The sequence below is a fragment of the Prinia subflava genome, chromosome 3, assembly GCF_021018805.1.
Source record: "Prinia subflava isolate CZ2003 ecotype Zambia chromosome 3, Cam_Psub_1.2, whole genome shotgun sequence".
NCBI lineage: Eukaryota > Metazoa > Chordata > Aves > Passeriformes > Cisticolidae > Prinia > Prinia subflava.
The window spans coordinates 103,556,403-103,573,912 of record NC_086249.1 but is presented as its reverse complement, the minus strand read 5'-3'; the positions used below and the strand labels follow the sequence as shown (position 1 = coordinate 103,573,912).

Sequence of the window (17,510 nt, the reverse complement as noted above, 5' to 3'; positions counted from 1 at the left end):
AAACCACTGGTCCTTTAAAGTAAATGTTTGCTTTTCTTTCTTGCCTTAAAAAACAGTCAACATGTTTTTGAAGGGGAGCCCTTCAGTGGTTTAATACACGCTGCTGCCAGAAAACAACTCACTGAAAAATTCAGTGGTGTGTCAGGAAAGTTTCCTGTAATTGTTGCTCTTTTCTGAGCCGGGGGTTGCTTTCACTGGTGCAGAAGGATCAAACCTTCCTGGATCAAAGGAGACCTTCCCACAGAAATTCAGAGGAAAAGCAGTAAAACAGCAGTAGCACAATTAAAGCTTGGCTGGTTAGGAGCTCGCAGAGGATGCGTGATTCACTCGAGGATGAGGAGCTATGTGCCCTCTCTCCTCTCTGTTGTTTTCTAGGAAATGGAACCTTTTTTTTCACAGCCTTCACCAGGGACTGCTCCTTTCCTTGCCAGGGAAAAGCTGTCCCCTTGCTTCAATGCTGGGAATGTGTCCAGAGCCCCAGCACAGCTGTGGCCCTGAGCCTGGCAGCCGGGGCTGGGAGAAGTCCTGAGCTGCCAGGAGTGCACTTTGCACTGGCAAATATTAACCAGGAAAGCCAAGAAGGCAAAACCAGGTGTCCAGTGTTCCCAGTGTGAGCAATCCCACTTCTCCCAGATTTTTGCGCAGGTTTATATCAATGGTCAACCCTTTTAAGTACTTTTTTTTTCCAAGGGTGGCATTCCAGGATGCCAGTGCTTGTGTATTTTGTGTTACAAATCTGTTAAAATGCACTCCAAAATGCCTTGGCACTTCTTTCCACTCTCAAGAAGTATTTCCGAGTGTGTAATAAATGGTTTCCTGTTTGCTTTCCTGTCAGCTTTGTGTGGCAGCCCCACAGCAGCTCTTTCAAAAAGAAATGTGAAAATAACTGTCAGAGTTAGTTTTTCTTACTTTTTTGGTGGGTTTTATTTTGATATATATATATATAGACAGAGAGATAGATATAAATTATGTAAATTATATAAATTACATAAATTGTATAAAGTGTATGTATATAATTTATATATTTATATATTTATATATTTATATATTTATATATAAATATATGTATATATTTATATATTTATATATTTATATATTTATATATTTATATATTGGTTTTACTTTTTTAAATTTCTATCACACTAAAGGGACTCCATGTGACTTGACAACATCTAAACCAGGGTATTTTAAATTCACTTGCTGTTTGACCTCTTCCTGAGTAGCTTAGGCTGTACATCATCCTGTGTCTTATGATTATGCCATAAACATGTCACAGTTCAGTTGTATTAATCCTGCTGCCTAAGCTGGCAGCAAAAGGAGTTAATGTAAATAGCTGCCACTGCTACTTGCTTTTTTTCCCCCCCCCCACAGTTAATCATAGTTTCTAAGGAGTTCATGACAAAAGATTTACCCTTTTAAAAGTTCATACCTCATTTACCGTATCTGAACTTTGCTGAAATCTCTTAATTTTAGGGTTGAACTTTTAGGATTAAGGGAGCTGTTTGCTGTGGGTGTTTTTTTGTGCAGATTTGCAGGGCAGCAAGACTGAAACTTCAGGTTTCTTTGGGGGGTTTTTGTGGGGTTTTTTTTAGGGGTTTTCAGCAGTGAAGGGATGAAGGTGTGGCATTTGTACTTTTGAGCCAGTACAGACATGTAATAAGGCCTAATTTGTTCCTGTTGTTCTTATTTTAGCTATTTCAGCTATTAAAACAAGCTTCTGTGTTTAAACTGGAGTTGCACCCATGCTAGCAGAGACCTTAATTCAGGGCTTGGAAGCTGCATCAGGGTGTTTAACACTTTCCTACTGAATATTAAAGTGCTTTTTCCCCTCTCTGAGGGGCCAGACTTCACTTCTTTGCAGCAGTGGGACCATTTGCACCAGCTGTGGTGACACAGTAATTTCCTGACCGGTGCAGATAACCCCACTCCTGTGTCTAGGCTGATGCTATCTTGCTTTCTTTTGCTCTGATTTCCCTGGAATTGAAGCTGTCAGCTGGAGAGAGCTGCTGACAAGTGTGACATGCAGTTCTGGGAAGGCAGCTGCCAAAAAGGAGCAGCTTTGTTCTGGCTAGGAGACAGTGGGATCTGCATTACAGGAACTACAGCCTACAACTTCTCTCCTTTTTATTTTTTCTCCCCTCTCCAGTACAATGCTGATAAAGCCATAGTAGACAGTGGAACCACTCTCCTTCGACTGCCAGAGAAAGTCTTCAGTGCTGTGGTGCAGGCAATAGCTCGCACGTCCCTGGTAAGAAACGCCACAAAACCTGCTCAAAAATGTGAAATTCCTGTTTTAAGGTTCACAGGGTCTTTGAAGGGAGTGTCATCTCTGGTGCCTTGCAAGTCGTGGGTTTCTCACCTGGGGGGAGCAGAACCTTCCCTGGTCTAGCCCTGTTAATAAGGGAGAAATGACTGATGGCCTTCGATGGAAAGGAAGAGGTGAAAAAGAAAAAGGGGGGGAGGGAAAAGGGTGCAGACAAGAAGTGTGTGTATGAAAATGCATCAGAAATAGGGCAGAGATGGAGTGTTTTATTCCAAGCATTTCAGAAACACGGACATAATCCCTGTTGCTCTGATTCAAAACATTAAGAGTGCAAAAAACAGTCTTTTCATTCAAAACAGAATGTTTATAAAGTAGGAGAACCTGCTGCTGCAAGCAGTTCCTTTCCAAGTATAATTCTTAGTGCTGTCTAGAATAAATGCCATTCATTAGGATTATTCATATCAATAAAGCTGCTTTTGACCTTCATTATTGAATTATTTATGTTCAAAAGCATCTTTCTTTGGAAACAGAGTGGGCTTTAGAAGTAGGGCATGGGGATGGTGGAGTTCTCTGTGTGCAGAGTGGCTGAAGCAGCATTTTCTGGTTAATAAAAACTATTCATAAATTTTTGTTCAATACAAGGAACAGCACCAAGAAGGTTAAAGAGGAAGAATAAACACCAGCTATTTCAGTGTGAACAAACTCAGTATTTTTGTCATAGACTCACAATCAGACAGTGGTTGTTGATGCAAATCACAGGAAACACAGTAAGCAGCTGCCCCAAAGACAGAGTGCTTGCCTGTGTGCTGACAATTCCAGATTGAGATCCTTTTTCCTCCTTGACTGAGAGCAGAGATTTGGCATGAAGTATTCTCCACTGCCTGCAGATGTCCAGTATCTGAAATAAATGTACCAGTTACGGGTTCTTCTCTTTGCACAACCCTTCAGTGTTGGCTGGAATAATTCCAGTCCGTGTGGGGGAGAGCTGAAAGGAGCCACCCCAGGAGTTCCTGTAACCTCACCCTGGGGATGAGGAATCCTCCTGGGGAGTGGGTCACAGTGGTCCACACTCCCCTCTGATGTTGGTCAGGACATTTGAACTGGGGCCTTCCAGCTGACAAGGAAAGAATGGACAGATCAGTAAGGTATTAGAGGGGTACCACTCATTCTATGTTTAATGTTTTTGGTTTTTTTCTTTCTATTCCTATTAAAAATGCATCAAGTAGCTATTTTTCAGAGTTCTCCTTAATCTCAAGGACCTTCCTGCTGTACCCCTTTCCCTCCACACACCCTAGAATTTACTTTGATAGCTCTAAACAAAGGAGACAGTAAATAAGAAAAAAATCTCTACTAAATAAGAAAGTAGTTACAGGGTGCAAGGATGAGATTCTAGCTGTGTAGGAGCAATGTCAGGAAAATGGGTATTTTCAGCAATTGTGCTGCGGCTCTGTGCTTCTGGCAGGAGATGTACTACTGAAAAAAAAATCATCTGCTGTGGTCAGACACACTTTTCTGACCACAGGTGAGCCAGGTTAACAAGTTTCTGCTCCTCATGGCTTGTTACGAGCACCTCAGCCAGATGTCATTTCCCAGATATGCTGGGATAACTGTGTGTGACACATTTCTTTATTCAGCTCAGCTAAAAAACAAGGCTGTGAGCTCCATGGCTCTTTAGTGGTGCAGATGGTTTTGTAAACTTAAATTATGTGGACTGAAGTCTTTCAGGGAGCAGCTGTTATGATGCAGTTTGGTGTTGAAGGGTGGTGATTTTGGCAGATGGGCAGAGATGAGCCAGGGAGGGGGGCAGCAGCTACACCTCACGGAGCTGAAGTCAGGACAGCAGTAATTCAATGTTAAGTTTAAAAGTTGAACAAAGGAAGGCTCACATAATCCTAAAATCTTTATTTTAATAGCCTTTTGGGTATCATGCTCTTAAATCTCCCACATGAATTACAGAAGGAGGGAAAAGAAATGCAATGCATTAAGGAGTCTTTCTGAGAAATTAAGGCAGGCACTTAGAGCACTTTATAGGCTTGGCCTGACCTGTCTGGGTGGTACCTTGCTATTTTCCTCAGATCTGCTTTTCAAGACAAAATGAGAAGAGAGGAGAACTGTATTTCTCAGCAGGTTTGGCCTGGGACTCAGCTGTGAGGGAAGAGTGTTCTGCCCTGTGCCAAGGGATGCACCTGAGATGAACTGAGGGTTCAGGGTGAAAGGCCTGTTTGTGGTGGTAAATCTCCTTGTTCACATGGGTCTGTGCTTGTTGAGGCCCAGGAACAGAGCAGAGCACGTGGAAATGTGCAGGAATCTCTGTGCAGCCCTGACAAACACTTCCTTGGACGGTGTTTGGCTTGGGGCGAGTGCCTGTCACCTGTAAAATGCCAAATTCTAATGAATGAGCTGATGCTTAGGGAATCATCGATATCACAGATAAACACAGATGAGGGGAGTGCAGAGGCTGGATTCCATCTTTTTCCTCCTCACAGAGGGGAGGCTTTGGCTGTGCAGCCTCAGACCAAGCTCCTCCCTTGACTGCTGCTTCGTGGGGGAACAAGAACCAGGCAAAGTAATGCAGTAACACAAGGAAGGGTTTTGCTCAGGTCTGGCAGCAGGTCAGCTTCAGGGAGCAGGAACATTGGGCAAGATGTTTGTCTTAGCCAAACAAGCTCTGTAGGGGGTTGCTTTGTGTTTTGTTGGTTCCATGGATATATTACGTAGTACTGTGAATCAGTTCCATTTCAAAAGCATGTCAGGTTATACTGGCAGGGAGTGACAGGGCAGAAAAAGAGACAGAGGGATGTATTTCTTTGCATTACAGCAACTCTTGATTCCCTTAGATGCCAGGAGATTTTTGGCTTAGCCCTTGGCTTCAAAACTCTGAGTGAGAAGCTGTAGGAGCATGAAGAAGGGAGATGACCTCATTCTCTCAGTATATATTCATGTGGTTTGTATTTTGGTTTGTGTTTTTTATAAAATGTAAAATGCTGCTTCAAAACATTGGTGTTTGGTCAGAAAGGAGGGTGGGAGGCAATAAAACCCTGTTGTGGAAGTGATTGCTCAGGGAGGCCACTGTGTGCTCAGTTGTCTTGGTTTGGAGAGACAGGTGTCTGCCAGGGAAAGCTGGAGCTTCTCTTGGAATGGAGAATGTAAACCCACTCTCTCCAAATTATTACAATTTTGAAATAAAGGGCTTTCAGGCAAAGATTTGGGAATAGGAATAACAGTTCTTTACTGGGAATATTAAAAATACAAATGTAGTAAAACAAACAAACAAACAAATCCTAGAAACCTTGACAGAGTCAGAGCACAGCCTGACACCCTGTTGGTCAGGGTGCTACAGCAGCCCAGTCAAGCCCTCCTGCAGTGACAGATGTTCTGTGGGAGCAGAGATGATCCTGGAGCAGGGGCAGTTTCCTCTGAAGATGCAGTGGTGATGAGGTGGGTCTGGTGTTCCTCTGGGAATGCAGTGCACACAGGCTGTGCTGGTGTTACAAATCCCAGGGTTTATCCAGGTGGGAATGCAGTGCACACAGGCTGTGCTGGGCTCTGAATGCCAGGGTTTATCCAGGTGGGAATGCAGTGCACACAGGCTGTGCTGGGCTCTGAATGCCAGGGTTTATCCAGGTGGGAATGCAGTGCACACAGGCTGTGCTGGGCTCTGAATGCCAGGGTTTATCCAGGTGGGAATGCAGTGCACACAGGCTGTGCTGGGCTCTGAATCCCAGGGTTTATCCAGGTGGGAATGCTGGGCTCCTCCCCTGGGTGCAGCATCTCCCATGGATGATGGAATTGGATCAGCCCTGCAGGGAGCCTCGATGGCCCCTGGACAGCAGAGATCCCCTGGAGGGAGGATGGGTCCTGGAAGGGATAAAGAACCCTGCCCCAGCTGGGTTGAACAGCTGGCCATTAACAGAAGACACCCACCCCCATTCCCCTGGAGTTATGAGGAATGGGTTATACAAGAGACAAAGAAAACATCTCCCCAACCAGTTTCAACAGATGGAAAAATACATTAAACATTTTTTTGGTCACATAACCCACAACATCAGTGCTGTAGAGGAAATAATGAGACAAAAATGGGGAGGGAAGGGAGACTTAAACTTGCATTTGCCTCTTCCCCCTTCTCCAGGTCACGGTGGGTTATGACACTCCTCAGTTTGGGTGTTGGGGTTTGCATTTTTGCTTTGGTCCTTAAAGAAGCAGCTCAGATTTGTGTTTTTGAATTTCTGCATGGAAATGAAGGAAGTATTGAATAGTGGTAGTGATCATTCACAAAAATCTGTCCAAATGGCTGTGAACTCTTAACTATAATTTTGTTTTGTTGGTTCGTTTTACAGATACAAGAATTCTCTTCTGGTTTCTGGACTGGTTCACAGCTTGCATGCTGGGACAGAGCTGAAAAACCCTGGTCCTTATTTCCCAAACTCTCCATTTACCTGAGAGATGAAAACTCCAGTAGGTCGTTTCGGATCTCTATCCTACCACAGGTCTCAACCTTCTTTGTTTATTCATCTCTGCATTTATTTTTACTGTTATAAATCACATGCTCTTAAAAAATAGGAGCTATTTTTAGCAGTAATAGGGACTGGCTTATTGCATGCAAGGGAAACCTTTTCTAATCAAATTTTAAAAATCAGTTTTTAAATAAGGAGAATAACAAACTTATCAAAACTAAAAGCAAAAAAGAAAGGGACAAAGCACAGTTTCCCTCTCTCAGTGCAGTCCATCTAGTTGGGAATTTTTTTTTCAATTTCTTAGGAAAAAGGGCAAGTTTTTGTTTTGTTTTCATGACCTTTGGCCACAGCAGATGTCAATACAGAATGTCTCTGCTCGTTTTGATCTTCTCGTTTTGGGAAGGGAATTGATTTGTTTCTCGTGGCATTTTGAGTTGCAGCACTTCTTCTGAATATGAAAATCTTGGCAATGACCCTTTGTGAGCTCTTCACCAGTTTCTGTAACTCGCCTGGTTTATCTTTTATTAATATTCCATCCACTCCATTATATTTAGAATATAATGTGCCACTTTTCTTTTTCTTCTCTGGCTTCTCCTCCCAGTATAAGTTGCAGTACAGGCTGCTATCCTCTAACATTGCTAATACATTCTTTTACCTCGAGGGACAGGCAGGAGCAAAGGAAAGAATGAACCTATTAAGTACATTTTAACTTGAAATATAGTAAAGCCTTATGATAAGATTTTTCTGTATTGATCATGTAGCTTGGCAATCATTCATCTTCCCTGAGGAGACAGGGGGTGAAATGTGACTTGAATTTATAAAATCTAGAACCTTGAAGCTGACATGAATGCTCTCTGAATCAACTCCATCCTAATAATTCTTTTAATAATTAAATTATTCTCTAATTTGAGTTCATCTCCCAGGTTCTTCCTCAGCCATCCTTCCCTTATGGAAAATGTGATAAAAAGTCAGAATCTTGAGAATTTGCTGTTGTCCTGCACGTAGTGATGAGTGTGTTCAAATTTATTTTAGAATTCACGAGCTTTACATCTTACCTGCCTGTTAGCTTTGACCAGTTTTAAATCATGTACAAAAATCTGCTTGCCCCATCCATTCTCTATTTCCAGTGGAATTTGCATGCCTGAAGTGTAAAAATGAAAAAGTCTGAACTTCTGCCTGCTGTGAGGTGTTGCTTTTTCACACTCTGGGGTCCATTTTTCTTCTTTTTTTAAATTTATTTATTTTTTAATTTATTTTCTTTTTAACAGCTTTATATTCAACCCATCCTTGTGATAGGAGATAATTTGCAGTGCTACCGATTCGGCATCTCCTCCTCCACGAACGCTCTGGTCATTGGTGCTACAGTCATGGAAGGGTTTTATGTCATCTTTGACAGAGCCCAGAGGAGAGTGGGCTTTGCTGTGAGTCCCTGTGCAGGTAAGAGAAAAATTTCTCAGATTTGGGAAGAGAGGGAACTCAGAGAAACACCTTTGCCACTTACCTGTTGGCAGAAAGCGTGGTTACTCCTGCAGCGTGAAGGATTTGTTTTAAAGAAATTCCAAGCCATTCACATTTCAAAGAAGAAAAAAAAGTAAAAAAGGAAACCAAAACTGTATTGCAACCTTTTTTGGCATGAAGTGAATCAACCTCAGCTCTGGGTGTCTGTGCTGGGTTCTTCCCTCTCACAGAGATGATCTTTCTGGGACATCTGTCTGTGTGTGCAGTTTCCCCAACAGTTACGTCACACCAGTCCCTGTTTTTAGTGCAGCTTCATTTTGGGCTGGTTCCTGCTCTGAGTTGTGCATAAATGGATTCTTCAACCAGCTCTTGCAGTTTGCAGTGGAGTGCCTTACTCACACTTTTCTCTTAATGCAAATTGAGCCTGTTCAGCCCCTCAGAAATTCACAGAGAGCTGAGGTGAAAATGGAACTCACATTAAGACTCGTGGTGTTTGTGCTAATTCTAAACAATTACTTTTCTCATTGTAAGCAGAAAGCCATTACTTTATTAACTAGCTGCTGAGGAGATGTGAAAAAGCTCATAATTTTTGGCTGATTTTACTGTGCTGGTTAGCTTTCATAATTTCTCTTTTCTCACCAAGGGTAGCTAAAACCCAAAAGTTTTGGGTTTCCTCTCCTTGTTGTTCAGACATTGCTTTGACATCACAAGAACCTCCACACGGGAGAGGAGGGGAAGGATGTGCACCCATATTCAGGTCTCTGTCCCAAACAGGAGTGGTCTATGCCCTGAAAAACATTGTCTCACCTGAGGTTTGCGTGAGAAAAGGACTGGAACTGGCAGTAATGCTTCTTTAAGGTCTTAGAGAAGGTAAAGGTAGTTGGGACTGGAGTGCTTAATGCAGTGATAGAGGGGAAAAACAAAAAGAGATGCTGGCTGGCTGAGCAGTAGCTCTAGGGCAGTTTTAAAGCTTTTTTTTTTTTTAATCTCTCCATTGTTAACAAGCTCAGACTTGTCAGCTTTGAGCTCACTCCCAGAGAAAATCTGGGTATTGAGATGAGTTGCTTTATGGACACCTCTGTGAGGTGCCATACAGTGATGAAAGACACGTTTTGAATGCATCTGGCAGGAGAGTGACAGGACAAACACTGCTGGCCAGGCTTTCCTGCCTTTCCTTCTTCCTGGTGCCTCCTGACTGCACCTGGAGCAAGTGTGGAGCTGCCTCCTGTCCCTGTCCTGCTGCAGGCATTAGTGGAGGGAGGAAGGGGCATCTGACAGAGCACGTGTGGTCAGCAGGGGACACGAGGCAGCTGCTGTGCTTTGCCAGCCCTTCTTTGTTGAGAGAAATAATCAGGGAACCATAAAAACACCTTGGTGTTCAGATTGCTGCCTGCAAGCATAGTTTGAACTACACTTCACGTAGTTCTGCCAGAGAGGAAGAACTGAGCCTGCTGAATAGAGCTGCCATTGAAATTTCCATGAGCCTGGTGCCCCAGGACGTTTCCTCCTTGTCTCCTTGCCCACGTTTCCTACAAATGCCTAACCCAGCATCACGGCACTTAGAGGAGCCATTGCTGAGGGGCTGGGGCAGGATGCACGGGGCCATCACATTCCACTCACACGGGGCAGGTGGAATTTCAGTGCAAATCCATAGCTGGGCTGTGCCAGCTCTGCTGAGCTTTGTAACAGGATTTCTTAGAAAACATGACATATTATGGAATGAAGTTTGAGCTGTCCCAAACTGGGCCTCAGTTTTGGGCCTATGTAGAAGTAGATAAGCCTGTGGCGCAGTTAGAATTTAGGTTAAGGTGTGTGTATGGGTTAGATAGGATAATTAGAGTAGAATTATGGTAGCTACCTTAAACTTCCTGAAGGGAGGTTGTAGACAGGTGGGGGTCGGTCTCTTCCACCGGGCAGCAATGACAGAACAAAGGGACACAGTCTCAAGCTACGTCAGGGAAGGTACAGGTTAGATATTAGGAAAAAATTTTTCACTGAAAGAGTAATAAAGCACTGGAATTGTCTTCCCAGGGAGGTGGTGGAGTCACCAGCTCTGGATGTGTTTAAAAAAAGACTGGACATGACACTTAGTGCTATAGTCAAGGTGTTAAGGCATAGGTTGGACTTGATGATCTTAGAGGTCTCTTCCAACCTCATTATTCTGTGATTCTGTGATTCTGTGATTCTGTGATTCTGTGAACTGAGATTGTTTACATTCCTTTTCACACTGAATGCCAGTTAGAAAACACCTGCAACTGTAAACTATTTGAAACTGTATATAACCGGCCATTTAGGGAATAAAGGGGAGAACGTATGATTTCACCATATTGGTCGTGTTCTGCATTGCTCTGTCCAGCTTCCATATAGTTAATAGAGACCCTGGCTTCAGAGCTTCACTTCTCCACAGCTTGTGGTGTTTATATTTAACAGCACTTTGATTAGAGAGCCACAGCTGCTGCTGGTGAGCGTCGGTGCAGGGTGAGAGATGGAGCTGCCTAACTGGCTTCCCAGCCATGCCCTCCACGGCAACTGTTTTTGAGGTTTTTATCTTCTTTTTTGTTGTTAAAGCCAGGATTAAGTGCTTGAGAGATGCAGTTCGTATTTAGACTCAAATGTTTATTAATTCTTGTCTGTGTTACATTCTCACAAGTTGTGAGTTCTAGCTAACAAAGTGAAAAATGGCTGTCCCTTTATCGCTTTACAATATCTTTTAAGCACAAACTGTCCAATTATGAAATGACACTTCAATTATTTTTACTTTTAACCCAAAAACCAACTACCTGAGGTCTGCAATGTGAATTTTTCTACCCAATTACAAAATACCACACAGACCCATGAAGAAAAAAGTGAAAAAGAAGGACTGGCCTACACCCTAAAACCTCCATCTTGCTTTATATATATTACTATATTCTAAAGCCTTAAACTCTTAAGTTTTCCACACTGTGATATTACACACTTCTATTCAAACTACACACCCATAATCCCAGTGCTGTCACTCAATTATGGAAGCCTTTTACAAGGCCTCAGGTCAAATGCAGTGTTTTCTTGAGGGTTGGTGCCTGTCAGCAAAGAAAGCCTCAAATTCTCAGCTACCAGGATTACAAGACTATTTTAATGGCATTTATTTGGAGCCTTTTAGTCAGCTTGTGGGCATAAATTAAACTGAATTACTGGTGGCTCGAAGTTTCAGAAACAGAGGAATGCCAAAGACTGTTTGGTGTGGCTTTGCAATGACATTTGCTTCCTTGGTGTGAACATTAAATTAAATCCGTGGTTTTTTAGAGCTGTATGTGATGAATACAAAAATTATGAGAACAGGACTAAAAACCTTTATTTCATTGAACTTTCAGGTTACTTTTCAGACTTGGCTAGAGATGAGAACTGGCTTATCCCACGTTATTCCATTTTCATTCTCCAGGATGTACTAAGAATGAAGAAAGGTAGATGGCTGCAGGAAGCTATTCCACTGTAGCAGGAAATTTGCCTTTTCCTCATTACATGAAACCCTTTAAGACTCACCCAAACAAATAATTTTGAGTTGCCTGTTGATAACCTAGTGTTTGCAGGAGGACTAGGACAAGTTTTTGGATCAGGTCCCTTCTTGAGACAGGATGTCCAGATCAACAAGTTGGTTTTAGTGAAGCAACTGTGAAATGTCCAAGGCCAGGTTGGATGGGGCTTTGAACAGCCTGGTCTAATGGAAAGTTCCCTGCCCATCCAGGGGGTTTAAACTAGATAACTTTTAGCTTCCCTTTCCAAACAAAGAAAAAAAATAAGGGAAAAAAAATAGCCCTGTGGGAAAAGAACTGGGATTTTGGTAGTCCCTAAGCTGAATGCAAGCCAAGGAAAGTGAAAATGAAATGACATAACAAAGAGCAACATCTGCTAGGGACATTCAGGAATGTTGGACACGAGGAGTTTTTTCTTCAACAGGAGGGTGGTACAGCACTGAAACAGGGTCCCCATCCTCAGGGTTTTACAAGGCCTGGCTGGATAAATCTGCAGCAGAACTGATCTATTGATCCTGACAGTCCTGCTCTGAGTAGGGTCCTGGTCTAGGTGACTTCCAGGGGCCCCTTTCAAGTTCTACTTTACAATTCTAATTTGATTTAATTCCAGGTTTACTGCTTTTGTAACCACCCAAGTGGGTGAGCTGGCGTGTGTTCAGTTCTACACAAATGTTAGGAAATAGCATTTTTCCAGAGGCACCTTCTTTATCTTGTAATCATCAACAATGAAGGAAATTTCATTTATTCTAGGTTATCAAAGTACTTAGGTACTTTGGATACTTTGGTACTACTACAAAGTAGTTAGGTACCACCAGATATTCTAAAATAATACATCAAAATACTCTAATTCAGTTAATGTGTAATATGCTGAGTGTGTGTGACTGTTAGTTTATGTTGAGGGCTTCTTTGAACAATTTAGGCAAATTTCCTCTCAATTTCTCTGGGGGTGGAAGAGTGTGAGGGAAAACTTTTTTCCCTTTTGGAGGGAAGAAGGCAGAGGCTGTGCTGCTATCAAGCATTCTCAAAATGCAATTTAAAATGTCAGCCACTATGGCAACAGTTTTGTGTTCTTCTTTAATAGGAGTAATTATTGTGCTCGAGCCAAATAATGAATAATTAGAGACTGTTTATTTTCAAAGCTATTTCCAAGGTGGAAAATTGTACTGCTTTTTCTTTTCCCCCCCCACTTCTTCAAAACACAACTAAGTAATGACACTTAGGCCTTGCATTTCAAATTGGTGTTAAATGTGGCTGAGTTTGGTGTTGCTGCAGAACTTCATAGAGACAAGCCAACATTGTAAGGGGGTGAGATGTCCAGAAGAAATAATTGCACAGAAGACAAAGTGCAATCCTGGGGCTCTGGACAAACATGATTTTTTGCCACAGACCTTCTAGGCAGAATTTTACCATCTAATGAGTTTGGGGAGTGGGTGTTTGGTTATTCACCAGTGCCAGGGTCCTCGTGGGTGCAGCCTCAGGTGCCCCCAGTTTGCTCTCACAGCTTATTCCTGCTAAAGGAGTCTTCCCACACTTAGGGGTGGAAAAAGGGTTGGTTCAGATGAGTGATTGCACAGAAAATTCCTTGTTTGGGCATTTTGTTTGTTGTGAAGGTTGATTTCCCATCTGATCTGTTGCTGCCTCCCATTCCCTCCACCAACACGAACAGGGTTGTGAGGGACAGGAGTGAGGGTGCAGGATTGTCCCTTTCAACACCAGCCCACAATTAAGTTGAATTAAGTCTAACAAAACCTAAACCTTAAAATAATACGAGGTCTTACGAGGCCAGAGACTGAATGACAACCAAAATCTGTGCAGATAAAGCAACCAACCTATTCTGCATTTTTTTAAGAGCCTTGAAGTCCACCTTGGCAAAATCCAAGCTCCCTTCTTCCTTCCAACGGGGTAGTTTATGGTAATCTCTTTAAAAGTGGTTTCAGCAGTTGTGACTAAGATACGTGAAAATAAGAGATACAGTTTTTAGTGGGTGAGATCATTTCCAATCGGGCAAGAGTGTGCCTGTATGAAAAATGTGCGAGAAATCAAGCAGGACAGTTAAAAGTGAGGCCTTCATGAAAAAATACTCAGATGTGTCATGGAAGTGGTTGACTAGAAAAGGGAATTACAGCTGCTTCTTGCCTTAAATTTTTCATCATTTTCTGAGTTGCTGGGTTAGTTCTTCTGGCCCACCACCATTGTTCCTTCATGTCCCTGTTCCTCACTCCTGACACTGAACTTCCTCTCATCCACTCCCTTTTCATGGACAGCTGTCACCCACCTCTCCTGCCTCACCTCCCCTTCCTTCTGTATTTTCATCCACAAGAGTGTCTGTGCTGCTTTCCACACTGCACCTTGTGTTTAGGACAGGGTCCTTTAAGGTATCTGTGAAGCTGATGGACCTTCCTGCTGCTCCCTAAGACAGCAAACATAGGAGATCAAAGAAACACCTGAGGTGCTTTTCCAAATGTTGGAAATGCCAGAAACAAGCAAAAAGCTGCCCAGGGCCCTGCCCTACACCAGGGTGGACGTTGTAGGATATTTAAATGCATATTTTTGAAAGATTAGTGTGGAGGCACTGAGTGATCCAGTGGTTTGGGCTTTGACTGATTGTAGTGGCTGTTCTCTCCTAGACAGCCTGTGGAGATGTGGGAGTGTGAGGGTTTTATCTACTTTTCTTCTTGTTAAGGCCAGGATTAAAGCACAGGAGATGCAGTTTTTAGTGTTTGGACTCACTGTTTATTAATTCTTATCTATATCACAGCCTCACGAGCCATGAGCTCTAACAATGTAGAAAATGGAGGTGTCTCTAACTCTTTCCAAGGTCTTTTAAGCACTAATTATCCAATAAGGAGATGACACTAATATTATTTATACTTTTGACCCAATAACTGACCACCCATGGCCCACAATGTAGACCTTTTCACCCAATTAGAAAAAAACACTCAAACCCATGAAGAAGAAAGGGAAAGAAGAATTTCGCCTACACCCTAAATCCTCTGTATTGCTCTCTACATATTATTATATACTAAAACCTTAAACTCAAAGTTTTACACCCTGTGATATTACACACTTCTTTTCGAACTCCACACCCATAATCCCAGTGCCATCCCTCAATTTTGGAAGCCTGTTGCATGGCCTCAGGTCAAATGTAGTGCTTGCTTGAGGGTCAGTGCCTGTCAGCACAGAAAGCCTGAAATCCTCAGCTTCCAGAATTCCAACGTGGGAGAGTCACGGCTTCCTTGTGCTTCATATGCTTTTATAAACACGGGATTCTTGCATTTTTATTTGAGACATGGTAAAACACGAGTGTGCTGAGATGAGTGATGACAGAGAGGGATGCACAAGTCCTGCAGTGCACTAAATAGTTTGTTCATTTTTGTTATTATATTGCACTGGGTAGTTTGTTGTATTTGCACACAAAATAGTTTTATTTTGCACATGGTATATTCCATACCTCCCTCTGGGTTTTGTATCCCCTATTCAATTCCTTCCCCTCCCTGGGTCGTTTTCCATTGGTTGTAGTTCCTCTCCTCCTCCCAACCCCCTTTTTCCCCCCGGGTTTAAAACCCCCATGGCACGTGGGTTTGGTCTCTTTCTTTTCCTCCTGGAGTTTGGGTTCTGCAATAAAGCTGTGGGACCGTGGTCCCGAGGAAGAGAAGGAGCGCCTCTGTCTTTTGCCTTTGGTCCATTATTGGGGTAACACACCGAGGTCTGGAGCTAGCCAGGATCAGACCCCGTGAGCCAGGGACCTCGACACACCAGTGCTTTTTAAATGGTGTCTGAAGGCCTGACCCTTCTCTCTCTGTGCCTCCCCAGAAGTCGACGGCGCTCCCGTCTCCGAGATCGAGGGCCCTTTCACCACGGCGGACGTGGCCAGCAACTGCGTGTCCAGCGTTTCCTTCCACGAGCCCGCGCTCTGGATCGCCTCCTACGCCCTGATGAGCCTGTGTGGGATCATCCTGCTGGTGCTGGTGGTGCTGCTGCTCATCCCGCCCCGCTGCCAGCACCGCTACACCGACAACGACGTGGTCAACGACGAGTCCTCCCTCGTGCGCCACCGGTGGAAGTGAGAGCCTGGATCCCAAAAAAACGGACTTGGAAAGCAGGGCTGAGGACAAAGAGCTCTGCCAAGGGGAAGGAGACAACGCCTCCTTGGTCCTTTTACCTTCCTACAAACGCTGTTGAGAATCCCACCAAATATCCTGCATCGTGACTTTTATAGCTTTATTTTCTAACACCGGTTCTGAACCAAAGCACTGTTAACCACCTCTGAAGTGCTACGGTACTGGGTTTGCTACTGCAGTACAATGAGACTTTATGCTCTCTACAGTACCTTCTTAAAAAAAAAAACCAACTAAAAAAGTTAAAAAAAAAAAAGATAAAAACCACACCATGATGTTCTTCCACTGTCTGAACAAAATTGTCCATCTCTCTTTCAAAAAGAAAAAGGAGCTGTCAGTATTTTCTAACTAATCGAGCCCTGACTGTAGAAAAAGAGAAAAAAATTAATAATCTTTCTTATTAATTGCATTAAATGAATACTGCTTTCTGTTTACATCAGTTTATTTTGAAACTGTGCTTATAGTGTGGGGGAGGGAGAAAAGTCAGACTTAAGCAGCAGAAAAAAAGGAAGGGAGGTGAAGAAGAAATGTTGGTTTGTGGTTTCTTTCCCTCAAGATCACTGCTGCCACTTGAGAGGGTCGCCCTCCCTGAGAGCTGTAACAAAATAGTCCAAGGTGGTGAAAACTGGGAAACAAACTTGTTCAGCCTTAGAGTAAAACAAGACTACCTCTCTTAATTTACAAGGATGCTACCACTGGTGAGTGTGTGGATTAGAACTGGCCTTGAAGCACAAAGATGCTCCATACAACCAAATGGAACTACTCAGCTTTGAATTTCTTGGGATTTTATAAAAATTAATACTTCATGGCTTTCCACTTTGGTGCAAAAAAAAAAAAGAAAAAAGAAAAAAAGAAAATGAAACCTTTCAGTTTCCCCCCTCGTGTGGGGTTTTGTTGTTTTTTTTCTGAGTTTGATATTTAAAAAAGGCTGATCTACATATGTATGGACAGACAAGAAAGCAAGGTCTCTGTTCTGCTGATTTCTAGACAGCGTGTAACAGAAAACAAAATAAGAAAGACAACTTTTTTTGTTGTTTTAATTTGGCTGAGCTCAACAACCTAGAAATTCAAAGGAGAAGTACCTGTCTTTCTGGACAGGCTGTGAAGTGAAAATCTTTATGCTGGCTTGTTTTTCAGCTCAAGCAGCAGTTGGAGGTGTTCAGTTTGGCATCAATCAAATGAAAAGTGTGTGTTTCTCCCACCTGGCTGCAAACAAACAGGTGGTGGGACTGGAAACAATAGTGGGAGAGAGCAGGGGAGGATGTGTTTGACCAGGCTTCCATTCTGCCAGTGCAGGTCGTCATGCTGAGGTCAGGACGAGGTGTTCTCTTTGCAGATAGGGCAATTTTCCTTTTCTCTAGTTTCAGGCTTCTCTGCAACACTGGCCTAAGTGTATGGATTGGGAAGATAAACAGTGCAAGGCTGAGGATTTTTTTAATACATAAAAAAGGAAAAAATATTCCTTTGCATTTTGATAGCAGAGCAGTTTGCTATCTGTATGGGAAATGAGCAAGAAAAATAAAAAAGCTTAGCTCTGAATTTCCCAATCCTTTGCCTAGACAATTTTCTGCCCAAAATCCTTTCATATAGCTCTGTGATTCACACTGCCTCTGCATCTGACTCTGCATGGAATAAGGCAAGATTTTTTTAAAAATTATTTTTCAGGAATGGTGCATTTACACAGGTGCACGTCATGTGTGTGAAAATA

The 17,510-nt window shown here is 42.8% G+C and overlaps 1 protein-coding gene across 1 annotated transcript in view; it reads left to right on the top strand.

Moving 5' to 3' along the window:
- The window catches only part of BACE2 (beta-secretase 2), a 53,322-nt gene extending 37,086 nt beyond the window's left edge, over positions 1-16,236 (top strand). The window contains exons 6-9 of the mRNA XM_063393171.1: positions 2,147-2,248; positions 6,601-6,750; positions 7,986-8,154; positions 15,498-16,236. Coding sequence (XP_063249241.1) covers positions 2,147-2,248; positions 6,601-6,750; positions 7,986-8,154; positions 15,498-15,751 — 675 coding nt within the window. The 3' untranslated portion in view covers positions 15,752-16,236. The remainder of the gene's footprint in view (positions 1-2,146; positions 2,249-6,600; positions 6,751-7,985; positions 8,155-15,497) is intronic.
- The last annotated feature ends 1,274 nt before the right edge of the window (positions 16,237-17,510 follow it).